Source organism: Aquarana catesbeiana, linkage group LG04, assembly GCF_042186555.1.
Source record: "Aquarana catesbeiana isolate 2022-GZ linkage group LG04, ASM4218655v1, whole genome shotgun sequence".
NCBI classification, from domain to species: Eukaryota; Metazoa; Chordata; class Amphibia; order Anura; family Ranidae; genus Aquarana; species Aquarana catesbeiana.
In genome coordinates, this window is record NC_133327.1 from 438,108,358 (window position 1) to 438,129,438 (window position 21,081).

The 21,081-nt window shown below is 41.5% G+C and overlaps 1 protein-coding gene across 6 annotated transcripts in view; it reads left to right on the plus strand.

The window, feature by feature from the left end:
• The window catches only part of SASH1 (SAM and SH3 domain containing 1), a 1,387,091-nt gene that overhangs the window by 1,258,088 nt on the left and 107,922 nt on the right, over nucleotides 1-21,081 (plus strand). For 4 of the 6 annotated variants that reach the window (XM_073627429.1, XM_073627432.1, XM_073627434.1 and 1 more), the window contains exon 8: nucleotides 2,982-3,083. The exons of 1 other annotated variant lie outside the window; for it this stretch is intronic. In XM_073627429.1, the coding sequence (XP_073483530.1) occupies nucleotides 2,982-3,083 (102 nt within the window). Of the gene's footprint in view, nucleotides 1-2,981; nucleotides 3,084-3,482; nucleotides 4,623-21,081 lie in introns of those variants that run through there. One more of the 6 variants, XM_073627435.1, reaches the window with a different exon arrangement.

The window sequence follows — 21,081 nt, forward strand, 5'->3', positions numbered from 1 at the left end:
CTTGGTGGAGAAACCCTTTTCGGCACGCACAGAGGAAGATGTTTCTTGTAGTTGGTTACAATGTTTGCACACATCTTGGAAGGGATTATGGTCCACTCTTCTTTACAGATCTCTAAATGCTTAAGATTTCTTGGCTGTCGCTTGGCAACTCGAAGTTTTAGCTACCTCCATACATTTTCTGTAGCATTAAGGTCTGGAGACTGACTAGGCCACTCCATGATCTTAAGGGTAAGTTCACCTTTACAGAAAAATCTGTAATGTGAACTTACACAGGACGCCCTCCTCACCCCCCCCCCCCCCAATCCCGCTGACCTGGAGCACGGCGATCACCCACACTGACACATCGGGTCACCGCCTTATCGCCTGGGGCTTAGAAATCCCCCACAGCTTAATCTCCAAAACATACCTCATCAGGCGGTACGTTTAGGAGCATTCTAATTGGTCGGCGAAGAACAGAGAAAGCCGTGGGGATTTAAAATCCCCGGAACGGTACAGCGGCGATACATGGCCCCGTCCATTGGCCTCTCAATGTGGCAAAGTCGCCCTGTACCTTTAGAAACAGCCCCACCTGTAGGTATGGGGCTTGACTGTAGGTATGCTGTTGAATTGATGCCAAAGAGCTCAATTTTGGTCTTATCTGACATCAGCACTTTTTCCAAATCCTTCTCTGAATCATTTAGATGTTCACTGGAAAACTTGAGACGGGCCTGTACATGTGTCTTCTTGAGGAGGGGGACCTTGCGGGCCCTGCAGGATTTCAATCCATGGTGGCTTATTGTATTAACAATGGTTTCTGACTGTGGTCCCAACTGCCTTGAGATCATTCACAAGCTCCTCTTGTGTAAGTTCTGGGCTGATTCCTCACTTTTCTCATGATTATCCTTACCCCATGAGGCAAAATCTTGCATGGAGCTCCAGATCGAGGATGACTGATGGTTTTTTTGCATTTCTTCCATTTGCAGATAATCGCTGCAACATTTGTCTCCTCACCAAGCTTCTTACTGATGGTCTTGTAGCCCATTCCAGCCTTATTCAGGTCTACATTCTTGTCCCTGATGTCCTTTGTCTTGCCACTGATGGTGAGGTTTGAATGGAAGAAAGATATTCTGTGGACAGGTCTCTTTTATACACATAACGCGTTGTCATTAGGAGCACCTTCTTAAATTGACAGAACTAATCTGTGTACCACATGAGCACATACTGTAGCCAGTCTGTGGGAGCCAGAATTATTGTTGGTTGGTAGAGGATCATATACTTATTTTTGGTTAATATTCTGTCTCTATCGTTTAAAATACACCTATGATAACAATTATAGACACTTCATTTCTTTATGAGTGGGCAAACTTACAAGACTGCATGATTAAATAATTATTTTTGCCATTGTACATGCGATTTCTTTTTACCAACAATTACTGTAAGGAAGACTGCACTGAGAGAATGCTGCCATTGCTGACCTCTCCATCCAAAAAATGTTATATTCGTGGCTGTTATGCTATTTTCATTGCCTTCCTTTTTGATGCATAGTCCGTGTCCATGTATGCAAATCAAGCATTCTGACTTTCTAGTCTGCATACTGGTTTCATGTCAGTGATCTGGTAGGTACTGTAACTGGAGACAGCCAAGCATCTAGTAACAAGTAACATTAAGAGGTCAGGCTTGGCAGCCTTTATATTTCTCTTAGTGTTTTCATTAAAAGTGGAATTCTAGTCTAGGTCTATGCTTAAAACTGCTCCACCCCCTCTTAACTTCTATTCTAACTATCCTGTAGAAAGAAAGATCCTTATACTTACCTATTCTCAGGGTGCTCTGGTCTGGTCATGTGTTTTGCTCCAAGTGGCTGGCTTCAGGGGATGGCCATATGTTCGGGATCCACCCAGATGCCTAGACCGGCAACTAACTCAGCCTCATGAGGCGCTGGGAGACTGAGCCAGCCACCCCCTACACAGCCCGGTGCTCCAGTGAGTGCTGGAGGGGCAGAGCAGGGAGCCAGTGACTGACAGTTACTGCTCTCTGTCCCTAAATGCTGAAATATATGTAAATCACCTGTCACTCACAAGAGGGAGACTTGCTGTGAGTAACAGGTGATTTACGTATCTCATGCAGGAGCCTGAGAGAGACATTCTGCATACTTCAGATCCCCTCCCCCCTTCTTCTCTAGCTCTCCCAGGATTGGCTGCTCCACACCTCAGCATGATTGGGCATGCTGAAGTCATGTGGTGACTTTTCTGAGTTTTGACTGGATGTTAGTAATCATAGCAGAAGTTCAGTGTAAGAAATACACAGGAGAAAATACTTGTTGACAAGGGTAGTGTAGAGGTGGGCGGGAGTCTACTGACATCACGACTCCACCCACCGAGCTCGAGACAACAGACGCACCCACAGAATCTGCAGTTTTTTGGGTCTAATAACAGACAGAGGAGAGGCATTTGACAGGTAAAGATACATGCAGGAGGCATGTATATCCTTAGAGATCAGCACTATGGCAGTAGTTTAGAAAGGGTGAGAGTGGGTTTATATCGCCTTTAAAGCTACCCATAGACAGAGTGGTGGGATATTTAAAATTATTTCCAAACATGAGGTATATAGGCTTGCAGACTTTTAGGATATGTCTGAGCTGTCTTGTTTATCATCTAATCCTCTCACCATAGGAATCAGCCATCACCTCATAGGTTTGTTTGTTCTTTGGCAGCCTGTGAGATTGTTTTTCAGTAGGTGATCTCCTGCATATTCTTACAATAACTATGACTGTAGGCATTTTGCTTATAAATGCATGGCAAACTCACGTAAGTTTACTACCCTTTTCTGTTAAAATGCTATTTGTACATATATGTTCCTTCCATGGCTGCCTCCTGCTTCTTAACAGTACACCTTAACCTTGCTATGTTTTGCTATGAAAACGAAGATAGATTCTTCCAAACAACAGTTTGCCTGTTGTGCCATTGCTGTGATGCAGTACTATGTTATTTTCTTCCTCTTTTCAGCTGAAGGAATATGAATCACAGAATAGGACACCAGGGTCCCAGGACTCAGCAGATTGGGCTGATGGATCATATCCAGCTTGTGATGGGTCTTCTAATTGCAATGTGAGTCTCTTTTGTGTGTATTGAAACTGTTGAATGTTATTTATGGTGAACATTCCCTTTATGTAAATAAAAGAATGTAATTCATGATAAAGCATAGGCTAAAACTATATCCCAAGTTGTGAATACAGAGATAGAATAATCCAAAATCTGCTCCGCCAGCTTGTCTTATCCACTATCTTAGTTTGTTCTGACTTCAGATCCACCAATCCCCCCCCCCCCCCCTTTTTCTTTTGTGTGTTTTTCTTTTTTTTAAGTGTAGCTAACATCAGATCTGCCTTTTCATGTTAAGTGCATGCATGTTAACTAATGTATCATTATAACACTTACAAATATTTATAACCTCCCACAGAGATCAGTGATTCACCTGACAATGCCTTCATCTGCTTTTCTCTCCAAAAGGATGAAGCCATCTTTGTTAAGGCACTAGCGAGGGTCAGCATCTACTTCCAGGACTGGGATGCTGGCTCAGATATAAATGTCATGTAAATCCTGGTGCTTGTGCAGTGCTTGGGTGTGTTATGTCTGACATAGGTCAGCTCTGGCTGCTGCCTTGCTACAAAATTACAATAATGTTTCAGACTGATCACTGGTGGAGGGAAAGCTAAAGAATGCTTCATCTTGCTTGCAGCAGACTGCTGACATCTTAGCTTAGGACTAAGTTACTTTGCTGGGGATCAAGGACTGCTTTTTATAATTAAAAGGTAGACATTTTAGGAATTTATTCATGCGGACATGTAGAGTTACTGAAAGCTCCACTTTAAAGTTCTGAGTTAAAAGTTACCAAATAATAACAAATTAGTGCACCTTACACAAGGGCAAATATTCCTAAAGTCAAATGTGTGCAGACACCGTGTGTGCAAACAGCCTGCGTGTGCTTCAGCTTTGGCCAGGTGCTTCAAGGGGGGTGGGGGGAAGGTGTTCAAAAAGAAAACAAAAGGACCATCTCTCTTTCCCCGAACAACTGCAAAATCAATGAAGAAAAAACTATAATGTTGAATGAATGAAATAATCATCTAATGAAAATGTGGAAACCGTAGAATGAGAATCTCTTTAAATACCATACTTTAGTTGCTAAAGGTAATGCTTCAGAAGTCCTGGAGTAGACACTACAATAGTTTACTTCCTCCAAAAGGGGTTTAATTTAGGAGATATACTCAACATGGGACACGGGAGATCAAAGATTTAATAAAAGTTTGAATAATGGAGAGTATTTTTTGTTAAAGAAAAAAAAGTATTTCAGCATGTTTTGTTTTTTGAACAGTGGTGAGCAGGGCAAAGTTGTCACAAAAGCTTACACACACACACACCATCTTCTTGTGGCCTTGTGGGTATTTTTTCTTTAAAAATGCACAACTTTGTACACTGATTTTGATTGCTGAAATTCTTCTGGTTCACAATGTTTACATGTTGCAGTATTTTAAAACTCTGGGGTAGGCAATCTAGGCATTGGTTTGGGTGATTTTAAAGATCATTGTCGCAGGGCTGTACCCTATGAATGTGCTCTCATTCCTTCCCACTTGAAAATGCACACTAGGATACCCCCCCCTTATAATTTCCTTGTTAACAAAGAAATATGCTTAAAAAAACTAATGATAAAGAAAATTGTGTATACATGTTTTTATCTATGTCTAAATATATTTTCATGGACTAAGCAAATCTGGTTCAAAATTGTCTCTGCAAGTATATAAAGATTTTGTATGACCATGCTTAACATGTTATGTTAATGTAACGTTAACTTGGAACTTGCAACCTAATATATTACTGTGGTTTTGAACAGTTGATCAAAAGCTGATGATAAATGTGCATTTAAATGATGAATATCACCCACCTTATTAGACACTTATTACTTGTTCCATGTTTGCAACATTTCGCAAGGAGAACCAGACAGTAGTTTTACTGAAAAATGTAATCTGGGAATAAAAGGAATGATTAGAGATGTGAGAACAATAACAAATCCTCTAGATCTGTTCCACAGTCTGATCTGGCTTATCCACTGGTTATTACTCCATCAGTTTTTTTCTATCTGTTTTACATTTTTAAAATGAATGTATGTGGTTCCCTACTTCCATCATAAATTTAACACACATGAGCCTGTCTGGATGTTTTACCCCTGACTGGAACACTGTAAGTGGTCAGCCCCCACCTTGTGCTGCAATTCCCATCAAATCCCCTATATAACACATATTGACGGATGAAAAAACAAACCTTTTTTTGGGACTTGTCAACCTACACCATTTTTGTGAACTAGCAATATAAAAAATAAAAAAGAATAAATCTTTGCAAATATGTTAATGTGCTCTAAATCCCATGGGTGTGAAGTGACCCTAAAAGATATGTTAACCGCCTTGATGGTATAGATATGAGAGAAATCTTTGGTGCTGATATACTTCATTGTAGAGAATGCTGGTTTTGGTTCCCTGTTCCCAGTGCTGACGATGAGAAACTTGAAGTTCCTATTGAAGTAACAGTTTTACCACTTTTTAAATATTTGTAAACAAAATAGTACAGTTTCTGACTATTGTAAATGTAGTATATTGAAAACTATCTTCTGTATTGGTTTTATTCTAACAATGTCGGCATCGTGTTGAACAGTGAACCAGTTTACTGATAACTCCTCCAAGGCACGTGGAGCAGTCTGAAGCCTGTCAGGACCAGGTTGTTATTTTGGGAAACAGATACATTTCTTTACCTGCCCAGTGCTCAAGGGATTATAGGCAAGGATATAAGTGGTTGGTGAACTGCATGCCTGTGGTCCAGCAACTCTGGGGATATCAGCCTTAATGCCTGTGGCAAACTGGTATTTTTAAGAAGGAATATGATATATTTAATTTTTGGTGTGTGTCTGTGCTAAAAGAACAATTCTGTAGTCAATAGTCAGATCATCAGTTCTGTAGATGCCAAGAGTTATTACAGCTCCATAATTATTAAAACATGCACTAAATAAAATGGTCTGCAGATAGATCGCTTTTTCACAGTAAACAACAAGCAATAAGTTATGGCTCTTTAAAGTTTCTACTGTTCTCTTTATTGTATATTGTCCAGGCTTCACCACTGAGGGTGAGTCAACATATCAAACTCATTCCTAATTTTATACTTTATACCCACTTGTACTATACAGAGAAAGTCCAGCATGGTATGAGTGTAAATAAACCGTTGTTAATGAGTGCATTTTTTTTCCCATGCTAACTTTGTTCTTTAAATCTTTTCATTGTGTCTTTTTAAACAAAATATCCAGTAGAGGGCAGTGTCATCATACAGTGGTGATAAACTTCATCATTATTTTTATTTGGGAGTTTCAAAAGTCATCTAAAGTATAATTATCTGTAGAATTTGTATTTTTTTAAATATACAGTATTCCTCTTTGTATGCTGTGCTGACATACATCTAGATTTTTTTTTTACCATTTGAACTAACCTGCAGAGTCCATAAATAATTAGGCTGGGCTGTTTTAATTTATAAACAACACTCCAAACAGCATGTGATATCTTGAAAGGAGGTTACCACAAAAAAAGAAAATATTATTTTTAACTACTGCCTACAATGGCAAGGACCTTTCCCCACCTTACTCACTCCCTGTGTATGTACTTCACAATTTTACACTGTTACATCACTTTTGTGCATGGGAGTCTTCTTGGACTATCACCACTGCTATAGATGAAGTTTACAGTAGAAGTAAATTAAATGGTTCACTCAAGTGTCAGTGAGCTGGAGCTCTGTATATTTAAATTTGCTTTAACATTTTGAAGCAGATTGTTTACCTTTGAGAGCCAAAGGTAAATATGAATATGATTTTCACATTTATGCATGCTCGCCCTTACATATTTTTATTGTATTAAAGATAGATACAGTGGGGACAGAATATATTCAGACCCCCTTAAATTTTTCACTCTTTGTTATATTGCAGCCATTTGCTAAAATCATTTAAGTTCATTTTTTTCCTCATTAATGTACACACAGCACCCCATATTGACAGAAAAACACAGAATTGTTGACATTTTTGCAGATTTATTAAAAAGACAAACTGAAATATCACATGGTCCTAAGTATTCAGACCCTTTGCTGTGACACTCATATATTTAACTCAGGTTCTGTCCATTTCTTCTGATCGTCCTTGAGATGGTTCTACACCTTTATTTGAGTCCAGCTGTGTTTAATTATACTGATTGGACTTGATTAGGAAGGCCACACACCTGTCTATATAAGACCTTACAGCTCACAGTGCATGTCAGAGCAAATGAGAATCATGAGGTCAAAGGAACTGCCTGAAGAGCTCAGAGACAGAATTGTGGCAAGGCACGGATCTGGCCAATGTTACAAAAAAAATTCTGCTGCACTTAAAGTGGAGTTCCACCCACTTTTACAACTCTTCAGCATCCCTCACTAAACTGTGCACTGCAAATGAATTGGATATTTTTAATTTTTTTTTCTCAGCACCTACTGTATATCTGCTGTATTCATTTTTCACTTCCTCCTCCCTAGCCGTGGCTCATCGCATCATTTCCTGTTTGCAATGCCTTCTGGGAAGGGGCGGCAACTTCCTCTGACACTGCCGTTGCTATGGAAACCTGACCTGAAACCTATTACACTGCTTGTGCTGCACTGAGCATGTGCGAGATCTGCAAGGATGAGATCCAGGAAGAAATACAGTCTGGCTTCAAATGCCCACACTTAAGATGGCCACAGCCTGCTGTAAGTTTATAAAATAACAAACTGCTGCTATAAATGAACAAAACAGACCTTAGTTTACAGACTAACTTTACTAGAATACATTAAGCTTGTGTATTATATGGGTATTTTTATTTAAAAAGTATAATTTTGGCCGGAACACCACTTTAAGGTTCCTAAGAGCACAGTGGCCTCCATAATCCTTAATTGGAAGACGTTTGGGACGACCAGAACCCTTCCTAGAGCTGGCCGTCCGGCCAAACTGAGCTATCGGGGGAGAAGCGCCTTGGTGAGAGAGGTAAAGAAGAACCCAAAGATCACTGTGGCTGAGCTCCAGAGATGCAGTCGGAAGATGGGAGAAAGTTGTAGACAGTCAACCATCACTGCAGCCCTGCACCAGTCGGGGCTTTATGGCAGAGTGGCCCGACGAAAGCCTCTCCTCAGTGCAAGACACATGAAAGCCCACATGGAGTTTGCTAAAATAACACCTGAAGGACTCTGACATGGTGAGAAATAAGATTCTGTGGTCTGATGAGACCAAGATAGAACTTTTTGGCCTTAATTCTAAGCGATGTGTGGAGAAAACCAGGCACTGCTCATCTCATCATGCAGCATCATGCTGTGGGGGTGTTTTTCAGCTGCAGGGACAGGACAACTGGTTGCAATTGAGGGAAAGATGAATGCGGCCAAGTACAGGGATATCCTGGACAAAAACCTTCTTCAGAGTGCTCAGGACCTCAGACTGGGCCGGAGGTTTACCTTCCAACAAGACAATGACCCTAAGCACACAGCTAAAATAACGAATGAGTGGCTTCACAACCTTGAATGGCCCAGCCAGAGCCCTGACTTAAACCCAATTGAACATCTCTGGAGAGACCTAAAAATGGCTGTCCACCAACGTTTACCATCCAACCTGACAGAACTGGAGAGGATCTGCAAGGAGGAATGGCAGAGGATCCCCAAATCCAGGTGTGAAAAACTTGTTGCATCTTTCCCCAAAAGACTCATGGCTGTATTAGATCAAAAGGGTGCTTCTACTAAATACTGAGCAAAGGGTCTGAATACTTAGGACCATGTGAAATTTCAGTTTTTCTTTTTTAATAAATCTGCAAAAATGTCAACAATTCTGTGTTTTTCTGTCAATATGGGGTGCTGTGTGTACATTAATGAGGAAAAAAAATGAACTTAAATGATTTTAGCAAATGGCTGCAATATAACAAAGAGTGAAAAATTTAAGGGGGTCTGAATACTTTCCATCCCCACTGTATATGTAAGTTATCAACTAAATAGAGCTTTTAGTGGCAAAGTCAAATTAGTCTCTTAAAAAATTGAGATTAAATATCAGCCATGCATACTTAATATTGAATGAGTTGGCTGACGTGCAGATTTACGTTGTAAGAAGGAGCAGCAAAAAACCCATTGTGTAGCATGACAGAGTAGGGAGCAGAGTCTGCATTTAGTATGTAATTTATGCTTGCCTGCATGTGCATACCATATATAATTGCAAATTATAATACATTAGATAGAGTATGCATGGGTTTTAACCCTGTAACCCCAGAAGAATTAGAACCCTTGTTTATGCCTCCACTGTGGAAGTTCACCCTTTATATTTGTTCTGATGGTTGTTGTCACTGGGACTAAAAGTGAGGAAACTTCCAAAGTTTTGAATTGTTACCAGAATAGAAATGGAGGAAAAAATTTCCAATGGTGACACTTGTTCTAGTGGCAACTGGCTAAGACATAGAATTCCATCTTTTCGCGACTTCAGAGATTTTCCCCTAACTTCTTATCATGTAGACCTACCAGGAAATGAAAGGGAATCTCTGGAGTGGGTCACAATTAACAAAAAGACTGATGGGTTTTTGCTATTCCCCACTCAAAATGAAAGCAGAGGCTTTGGCTTTAGGTATACTTTAAGTAAACCTTGTACCATAAACTGTGAGATGGGACTCCTACTGTTCTTTTCATATGGTTATAGAACAGAGGTGGAAGATGAGACCAGATAAGTCATTTTTAGTAGGGTATTTTTAGTTTTCCTGCAAAGTTTGTTAAAAAAAAAGAAAAAAACAATGTTAAATGAATGTTAACATGAGTGTTGTCCATCCTTGTTATAACAGGGAATGAGCTAACTTTATGGACTTTCCTAGAATGCTCTTTAGAAGATCTGAGGACATCGCCCCCCCAGCATTCATGAGGAAAGAGTTTCATATATTTATGTTTATTAGAAAACTTTGCTGCATGACAGGACCACTTTACATTTGTATAAAACCTTTATTTTGGTCTGTTAGGTTTTGTTGGTTACAGAGGATAAACTCTGGTAATGTCTTAGCACTTCTGCTCTGTTTAGTTGCTCATAGATACTTTTTTTGTCTAGAAAGAAATGTGGTATGAGAATGTGGATAAGAACATATGTTTTCTGTCCCTAAGAGTGTTTTAAATGTAATCCGCTTAAACAGGAAATATTTCCACTGCAAACTTCCAGTGACATCAGAAATTCAGAGCAAAGCAGTTAATAAAACATCTGCACATACTACAACAACTGTATTGTGTATAAGGAAAAGTAATTACCAGTGAAATCACTTTAGGTGTCCTATGGCAAAGACTAAGTCACCCATTGGCCTTAAGCTCCCCATGTGCTTATACACATGTATTTGATCCCATCCCTATAAAAATCATAGCAGTATATTCCACACAGAGAACAACCATCCACCCTTTTGCCCAGTCCACAATACAATACTTCTCTGATAGCATGTTCCTACTAGAGCGTGATAGCTTAAAGGGGTTGTAAAGGTAAAAATTTTTTCACCTTAATGCATTCTATGCATTAAGGTGAAAAAACTTTTGACAGTACCGCCGCCCCCAGCCCCCCCGTTTTACTTACCTGACGCCTCGAATCTTCGCTCCTCGTCAGCTTCATTGCAGCTCAGCCTGGTCGCTGATTGGCTGCAGTGGATGGATTGAAAGCAGCGCAGCCATTGGCTCGCGCTGCTGTCAATCACATCCGATGACGCGGCGCGCCGGGGGGCGGGGCCGAGTGATACAGCGAGCGGCTATAGCCGCCGGCTGTATCACGGGAGCGCGCCCGCAAGCACTCACCACCGTGCGAGGGAGCTCGCATGAAGGTGGTAAATGCTTGCGGGGAGGAGCTGAAACAGCCGCCGAGGGACCCCAGAAGACCAGGTTCGGGACCACTCTGTGCAGAACGAGCTGCACAGTGAAGGTAAGTATAACATGTTTGTTATTTTAAAAAAAAAAAAAAAACAACTTTACAACCCCTTTAATGGGCTGTCCCAACCCACAGCTTGTGTATCTTGAATACACCAACAGTGAGACCTGTATTCCCTGATTCCAGAATGTGTTCCTCTCAACCTGGAAGTATTGGGTATTCCAGAGAATGCATTAAGGTAAAAAAGAAAAAAAAAACCTTCTGCCTTTAGAACCACTTTGACAATCCAACATATTGGAGAAAGTAAAATATATGTGTTGGGTGGAAATAAAGTGAACCTTTCAATAATGAAAAATGTCTTCTGCCAGTTACTACATTATTTACTTGCCAGCAAATATATTCACTTCACCAAGCATAATAGTAACCCGGGAACAATTAATCCAAAGGCTTAGCTTCCGTTTACTGTGAAGCAGAATAGCAGTGGGACCCACTTGGGATACCACTTTTAAGGCCTGTGGGCTTATGGGATGAAAATCCCTTTCCATTGCTGAAAAAGGTTTCCCAGTAACTCTTCAGGGATCTTTAGCATGATATATCAAATATGGTTGTCCACAATCAAGGAGCAGCACTAGTAAATTTGTAAACATGTGTTATATATGGTAGGTTTTTCTTTAAAGTGAGTATAAACTCTAATGCCTTGTACACACGATCGGAAATGCCCCCAGCAAAAGACCGATGTGAGCTTTTGGTCGGAAAATGCGACCGTGTGTATGCTCCATCAGACTTTTGCTGGCGGAATTCCAGCCAGCAAAAGATTAAGAGCGGGTTCTCTATTTTTTGGTCGAAAAAAGTTCCTATCCGAAAAAGCGATCGTCTGTATGCAACTCGGACGTGCAACAAAATCACGCATGCTCAGAAAAAATTTGACGCATGCTCGGAAGCATTGAACTTCATTTTCTCGGCTCATCATAGTGTTGTACATCACCGTGTTCTTGACAGTCGAACGTTCAGAGAACTTTTTTGTGACCGTGTGTATGCAAGACAAGCTTGAGCGGAATCCCATCGGAAAAGCCATCATATCTTTTTCCAACCAAAATCCAGATGGTGTAAATGTTCTCTTTTGTCCCCTGGTCTGTCAAGTATACCATTGAAAGAGTTTTATTATATCTGTTCGACAAGTGCAAAAAAAAGGTAAATGTTGTGAGCCAATAACTCCCTGTACTATTTGCCCCTGGATTGTTATCAGTTAGCATTGTTCCCTGCTATTGTTGTGGACTACAAACTACAGCCCCCTGTAATGGAAAAGACAGAGAGATGTTACACTATATTACCATTATCCTCATGACACATCACAGGAAGCACCTCCATGGTTAACAGAGCTCAGAATTAAAATTAGACTTGGGAAACTTAACATTAATAAATCACCAGGACCAGATGGCTTGCACCCGAGGGTACTTGGGGAACTCAGTCAAGTAATTGCCAGACCATTGTTCCTAATTGTTACTGACAGTCTACTGACTGGAATGATACCAGCTGATTGGAGAAAAGCCAATGTACAGTAGCACCAATATTTAAGAAGGGCCCAAAATACATCCCTGGGAATTACAGACCAGTTAGCCTAACATCAATAGTATGTAAACTCTTGGAGGGGATCATAAGGGACTATATAAAAGATTTTAGTAATGAGAAAGGTATCATTGGCAGTAATCAGCATGGATTCATGAAGAATCGTTCTTACCAAACCAATCTATTAACCCTCTATGAGGAGGTGAGTTGCCATCTAGATAAAGGAAGGCCTGTAGACGTGGTGTATCTGGATTTTGCAAAAGCATTTGACACAGTTCCCCATAAACGTTTACTGTACAAAATAAGGTCCGTTGGCGTGGACCATAGGGTGAGTACATGGATTGAAAACTGGCTACAAGGGCGAGGGTGGTGATAAATGGGTAGTACTCAGAATGGTCAGGAGTGGGTAGTGGGGTCCCCCAGGGTTCTGTGCTGGGACCAATCCTATTTAATTTGTTCATAAACAACCTGGAGGATGGGGTAAACAGTTCAATCTCTGTATCTGATACTAAGCTAAGCAGGGCAATAACGTCTCCGTAGGATGTGGAACCTTGCAAAAAGATCTGAACAAATTAATGGGTTGGACAACTACATGGCAAATGAGGTTCAATGTAGAAAAATGTAAAATAATGCATTTGGGTGGCAAAAATATGAATGCAATCTATACACTGGGGGGAGAACCTCTGAGGGAATCTAGGATGGAAAAGGATCTGGGGGTCCTAGTAGATGATAGGCTCAGCATTGGCATGCAATTCCAAGCTGCTGCTAACAATGCAAACAGAATATTGGTATTCATTAAAAAGGGGATCAACTCCAGAGATAAAACGATAATTCTCCCGCTCTACAAGACTCTGGTCCAGCCGCACCTAGAGTATGCTGTCCAGTTCTGGGCACCAGTCCTCAGGAAGGATGTACTGGAAATGGAGCGAGTACAAAGAAGGGCAACAAAGCTAATAAGGGGTCTGGAGGATATTAGTTATGAGGAAAGGTTGCGAGCACAGAACTTATTCTCTCTGGAGAAGAGACGCTTGAGGGGAGATATGATTTCAATATACATATACCATACTGGTGACCCCACAATAGGGATAAAACTTTTTTGCAGAAGGGAGATTAACAAGACTCGTGGCCACTCATTAAAATTAGAAGAAAAGAGATTTAACCTTAAACTACGTAGAGGGTTCTTTACTGTAAGAGCGGCAAGGATGTGGAATTCCCTTCCACAGGCGGTGGTCTCAGCGGGGTGACATTGATAGTTTCAAGAAACTATTAGATAAGCACCTGAATGACCGCAACATACAGGGATATACAATGTAATACTGACATATAATCACACACACATGAGTTGGACTTGATGGACTTTGGTGTCTTTTTTCAACCTCACCTACTATGTAACTATGTAAGTATTGTGATGCCTGCATTTACACGCACGTGAACTTTAATGGCATCCAAGTCTTAGTCTGTAGGGTTCACTATTGAGTTGGCCCACCCTTTGCAGCTATAGCAGCTTCATCTCTTCTGGGAAGGCTGTCCAAAAGGTTTAGAATTATGTCTATGGAAATGTTTGACCATTTTTCCAGAAGGGCATTTGTGAGGTCAGGCACTGATGTGAACGAGAAGGCCTGGTTTGCATTTTCCACTCTAATTCATCCCAAAGGTGTTCTATCGGGTTGAGGTCAGGCTCTATGCAGGCCCATCAAGTTCCTCCACCCTAAACTCGCTCATCCATGTCTTTATGGACCTTGCTTTGTGCACTGGTCCAAATCATTTGGTGGAGGGAGGATTATGATGGAGGGTTGTTTTTCAGGAATTTGGCTTGGCAAATTGAAAATTGAACAAGAAAATTGTACAATGTATGGCCAGCCTTCGTTAGAAGCAGGATAGGCTTCCCTCAAGAGATTAGTTATTTGATGTTATAGTGCTTAAATTTTTTTCACTCACTTGAGGCAACTATTTTCAACTCCAACTTAATTTTACAATAAGAAAAAAAAAAAGGTAGTAACCATTCAACACTGGTAATTTTAGCTTTGAGATGTGTGTAGGGTATAATGACTATCTGACTTGGACTTCAGGTTTGGTTTTGCAATACCTGAATGGTTTTCATTCAGGTATTGCAGTAGTGCATTAGCCCACCGCACTTTGTTTTTGTGAGCAGTCTGCTTACTTGGGAACTCTTTTGCGTTACATGTTTGTAAGGCAGGAGATGTATTGTCAAATATATTCACTGCAGGCTTTTTGTTGATAGTAGGAGACCTGATGTGTAAAAGTGTTGGTGCCAAGAAGTACAGCCAAATAGCTGGCTTCAGTGGAGAACCTAGGTAAAGGTATAATGAGGGTACTTTTTATCTTTAGTACAGCTGTAGTGTGTGTTGGCCAGAATTAACTTTTACGTTTACTCATTGCACTTGCTGCCAAAAGATGTGCGAGCAACAGCATGTTGTATGGCTATCTTTTGGATTGGGCTGCATTGTTTGCAATGCCTATATATAGAGGAACGCTTTTGTCACTGGCATATTGAGGTGGAAGAAAATATGGATTAAAGAACTTGCAGTAAATAAGTCAATGGTTATACATACTGTACATACAGTATGCACCATGTTTGCTCCGGAGCTCTACGACTTTCCAAAAATGAGAAAGGAAGTTGTTACAACTAACTTTTCTGGTAGAAAATGGATATTTTATTTTCACCAGCACACAAAACATATTGAGGTTTTATTATGTGTTATTTATGCATCATAACGCAGGAAGCATTTTCATCACATAGGATGTGACATGAAGATGCTTGTATTTATGAAAGACAGAGTTTTTTATAATCTACCATTATCTTTTATGCTTTGGGCATTGCCTTTATATTCTGGAACATTTATAGGGTCAGTGTCCATTTATGTCCAGCAGAATGTGATTTTTTTTTTTCCCTTGTCACCAAAATTCCATAGACAGCAATTAAGGCTTTGGAGGCCAGCAAGAGGTTAGCTAGCCTTCCTCAGTGAAAAAAGGAATTGTTTGCCATATACAACACTCCCTTTTTCCTTGTGGTGAATAGAAGATTTGCTTAAAGCTGATGACTTATGCTGTTTTTTTTTTTTTTTCTTACAAGCTCCACAGCTCAGCTAGGATTCGGGGAATCAGTCAGAGAGCAGAAGGCAGCTAATTAAGTCCAGCATCCTCTTTCTTCTGCTCAATCCCCTCCTTCAACGTAATAGCTGTGGCCCTGAACCTTTTATGTGTCTGATAATATAACTTGGAAAAGAAGTCGCGTGTATACACGATTGCAATCACATGTTGCTTTCAAGAAGTGCTTAATCAGAGATTTGGAGACAGAAAGCTGAACGAGAGCAAGAATTGCAGTTTCTAGTAACTATTGTTTGACTTCCTAAATGCCGAAGCTGGTAAGTGAAGACTTGCTTAGAAGGAAATCCGTTTTTAAGGCAACACTGGCACATGGGTGTACTTTTCATTACTTTTGAAGTGCTTTAGCAACTTTAAATGCTTGTATAGTTGTGAATGCTTTGTTGGCTATTACTGGACTTGTTTTGGGTCAGATTTCATTGCTTGAGAATAGTTTTACCAGTGTACTGTAAATATGGCTGATTTATTTCCAATTTAACAAAAAATAATTGGTATTGGGAATCCTTTTTCTTTTGTTTTTTAACCAGGATTGTAGCCAATATACTAAATATCTTAATTGAACATCATATCACGGTCCCTCTTGATCATCTGCATGCATTTATTGTGCTGTAGGGAGTTGTGGAAGAAGAATTGATCCATCGATTTCACAACAAAATGTGAATTTTAGTAATTGGTCACAATCACAGTAATTGTATTTGGAGCTTCCTGTAAAGAAATGTGTTAATAGTTTAAAATATAAAGCTCAACATGGACATTACTGAAAATTATATTTATGGAAAAGTGATCCCTTTTGTTGCATGAAATAATCACCATTCCTTTAATTTAATTTACCAATTTATTCCTTACTCGCTCTTTTTCCAGAAGTTAGTGAATGGAGCTGGATGATATACAAAACACAGTAGAAACCCACAGCAACCTGAATTTATCTTTGAGTGGAAAAATTACGTATTTAAAGTGATTTGTGGAATGGTTTTTATGAGTTATGTGACTTTACAAGTGACAAGTATCCTGTACTACTCTTAAAGTTCTGGGTTAAAAAATGGTCTTTGGAATATGAGACAAAAATAGTAGGCAATTAAGTATGCTGATTCTGTTGGTACTTTCCTGTTAAGTGACAGTATATTTCTTTCTATTATTTTTTAGCCAAGTATACATATTTGCTAGGAATCTCTTGGTTAATAGTTCACTGAGAAATGTTTTTGTGACATCAGCCATATTCTTACGATGGTTGAGGATGTAAAGAAACCGTATCCGTTGCACGAAAAGAGGTCATGCAAAGTCATCTATTATTGCATCAGTACTATCATGTGATGATTATTGTTCCTAGATACATACTTGACAATTAATTTGTTTATCAAGAGTGGTTTTCATTTTATGCCATATTACCACACCTCTCAGAATTGACAGTCCAACCAGCCTTCCAAGGCTTATTCTTAGGTTATTCTGGAAATATTTGTTTTTGGTAAAATGTGTAAGGATTAGAACCCATATCAGTTTTTTAAAGTGGTTGTAAATCTCAGATATGAAATAGGAACAAAGGATATCCCTCTATAGTGTGTACTTGTCTAAATTAGGAGCATTAAGTGTCATTTTTGTCTGCTGCTTTGTTCCATTGCTATCAGCATGCATCACTTCTGACCAGTTTTCCTGAAATCAAGAAAAAAAAGGTGACAGGTGAGGGACCTCCAGCTGATTGACAGTCCTGTTCAGGTGTGCTGTGTGAGGGGATGTGATACTTCCAATCAGAGCTCAGAGTTTTCTGACAGCTCAGACAAGCTTTAACTGCTTCCCGCCCATCCACCGTCAAATGATAGTGGGGAGGTGCGGCTCTCGTTTTGGGATAACGGCGTCCCAGAACAGCTGCTCTCGCGTGCCCACAGGGGCGCGCAGCGGGGCGATCGTGGCCGCGCCGTGTTGCTAGGACACGGTGCGACCCCGATCTCTGTAAAGAGCTGCATCTGCAGCTCTTTAACCATGTGATCGGCTGTATCCACAGCCGGTCACATGTAAACATGGAGATGCTGATCGGCGGCATCTCCACGCAGGGGGACATCTAGCAATACAGTGTCACCAATCAGTGCCCACCAATGCCAGCAATCAGTGCCCATCAGTGGCGCCAATCAGTGCCCATTAGTGATGCCAGTCAGTGCTGGCAATCAGTGCTGCCTATCAGTGCTGCCCATTATTGCCCATCACTGCTGTCGATCAATTCCCATCAGTGCCACACATCAATGCCCATCAGTACCACCTATCCGCGCCGCCTATCAGTGCCCACCAGTGCCCACCAGTGCCACCTATTAGTGCCCATCAGTGCCACCTATCAGTGCCCATAAGTGCGGTGTATTAGTGCCTCCTCATCAGTGCCCATAAGTGCCACCTCATCAATGCCCACCAGTTCAGCCTATCAGTGTGGCCTCATAAGCGCACATCAGTGAAGGCAGGAAATTACTTAGTTACAAAATATACTGATAGAAATTTTGGGGTTTTTTTTTTTTTGTAAAAAATAAAAAACCCAGCAGTGATGAAATACCACCAAAAGAAAGCTCTATGTGTGTGAAGAAAATAATAAATAATTTGTTTGGGTACAGTGTAGCAGGACCTCGCAATTGTCATTTAAAGTGCAACAGCGCCGAAAGCTGAAAAATGGCTTGGGCAAAAAGGGGGTGTAAGTGCCTGGTAGGCAAGTGGTTAAAGGGGAAGTACAGCCAACGCTCATTTGGCTGTACTTCTCCTATGGATCACAGGAGTTCAGTTTGTTCTGCACGCTTGTGACCTGTTTTCAGCAAACTGCAGGCCGAAGCTCTCTGTCAGCTGACGTCCAAGAGCCGATCCAGGCTCGGGAGAGATCGTGGCCATATGGTCGGGATCTGCCCACATGTCTAGACTGGCACCTGGCTCAGCCTCACAGCGAGTCACTGAGAGGCTGAGCCCGGCCGCTCCCAGCCCTTCCACAGCCCAGCACTTTAGTGAGCGCACGTGGGGGGGGGGGTGGCAGAGCAGAGAGCCGGTGACTGACAATAACCGGCTCTCTGCTCATGGAGCTCTGAGAACTGAGCGAACAGCGGTGTTTGGTCGCTCTGCACTCAGTATTAGAGCTGACGGAGGGCCGCTTCTAATGCTGGTCATACAGTAATCTCTTTTTTTTTTTTTTTCCAACCATAGGGTTAAATAAAAAAAAAAAAAAAAAACCCTGATACCCCCATCCATGCATTCCGGCATCACTGATCATTTGGTAAAAACCACACAGGTAGGTTGTACAGAAGTCTATCAGGGGTTGGGGGCGGGGAGATTCCTCCATCCACCTCTTTTGTGTGAATGGAGAAAGCTGTGAATGAAAAGAAATATAAAGATGATCGTGTGTCGCCGGACTTAGGAAAAAAAAAATCATTGTGTGTCACTGGACTTACTCTCTCCATTTGTTCTGGTGATCATTGTAACTCATTTTGAGATTAAGGCTAGGTTCACACTGGTTTGAATACAGACATCGCATGTGATTCAGGTCAGAGAAGCTGCGCTAATATAATATCATGAAAAAACAAATATAATCAAATTTTGTAGGGGGATTGCTCTTCAGAGCATGTGAATTGCTCTTCAGAGGCACTAATATAAACAAATTAATGTGAATAATTGTGAAAAACACACAAATGAGCAAGGTGACAGAGTCTCATTCAGAGAAGGAGCAGCAGAGGAGCACTGGCAAGCTGTCACATGACTGGGGTCCTCTTCCTTGTCTGATCTTCTGTGGTGTTGGATGTAGTGATGTGAGCATCACTGCCTAGCCTCACAGGGAGTGAGTTACATGACACTAGTCATCACTCAACCTGGAAGAGAAGTGGTGCTGAACCTCAGAGAAGGCTTACTCTGAACATCATCTGTGACTGGGTTGCCCTATCTGCAGGGGCGTCGGGAGGGGGTGGCTAGACGTGGCTGAAGCCCCGAATGTGCCCCCGAAAAGCCCCGAGCCTCAGGCATGCAGCTCACAATTGAAAGCCCTGAGCAGCGAGCGCCGGGACAGATCTGATCCCAAGCGCTGCCGAGTGCCATAGCAGGTCTCGCCTTCTGGAGCCTGCAACGCCTATGATGGACGTCCCCCTGGTCCAATGCTGGGACCGCGGGACGTGTGACGTCCATCATAGGCGCTTCAGGCTCCAGAAGGCGGGAATTACAATGCGGCCGCCGCACCACATCTGCGCTCGGGCGGCTGCTCTCCTCCTCGGGTCCTCCTCCTTCTCTTTCTGACTGCCTGGCTGCTGTGACACCACACACCACAGCTGAGGTAGGTCAGACAGTGTATGTAAATTTCAGTGTATGTGGGTCAGGTAGGTCACTGTATGTAAATGTCAGTGTAGGTAGGTCACTGCCATCAGTGTAGGTAAGTCAACGTAGGTAGGTCACTACCATCAGTGTAGGTAGGTCATTACCATCAGTGTAGGTAGGTCAGGGTAGGTAGGTCACTACCGTCAGTGTAGGTAGGTCACTACCGTCAGTGTAGGTAGGTCACTACCGTCAGTGTATGTAGGTCAGTGTAGGTAGGTCAGTACCATCAGTGTAGGTAGGTCAGTGTAGTTAGGTCACTACCGTCAGTGTATGTAGGTCAGTGTAGTAGGTCACTACTGTCAGTGTAGGTAGGTCAGTGCAGGTAGGTCACTACCATCAGTGTAGGTAGGGCAGTGTATATAGGTCAGGTAGGTAACGGCCCAGCCAAAAAAAAAAAAGCCTGCGTCACGTGTACACCCCCCCCCCCCCCCCCCCCCCCCCCCGTTTCCGGCCTTGGACTTCGGGCTGAAGCCCCTGGTCTTTTTGCCACCTAGCAACGCCCCTGCCTCAGCTATTCGTGGTCAAGGGATCTTTCGGAGACCGCCATTCTGAACCACCTGGATGAGAAAGGCCCAGGCTGGGTTGTTAGCTGCAAGCGCAATAAGCTTTCCTTCGGTAATTTATGTGATGAAGGGTTTTGTTGGTGTTTTAATTGCACACTAAGAAAACTTTGAAAAGCGAATTAGCCATCTAAAGAGTGACCCTTTAGTCCTTTGGCGCTTCATTGCGTTAATTGTCAGAGACTTTTTATCTCATTAAGATTTTCTGTTATAGTATAAGACACATATGTAATTTTCTATATTTGTCCTTCATGATTGATTCAATTATCACTTACCTTTGAATAGCGGTTTTATGCTTCTAATAGTGATTCACTTGTATATACTATTTGAGTTTCACTGTGTTCTTCACAATTATTCACATTAATTTGTTTATATTCGTGCCTCTGAAGAGCGATTCACACGCTCGGAAGACAGATTTAGTGTCTCTGAAGAGCGGCTCACGCGCTCTGAAGAGCGATCCACTGACAAAATTTGATTATATTTGTTTTTTCAAGATATTAGCCCAGCTTCTCTGACCTCTATTACTTTTTTGTATGTTTCTTGCACATAAGTTGCTGCTACTCTTAATGTTCTTATTTAGTTTTTATTTAGCGCTATT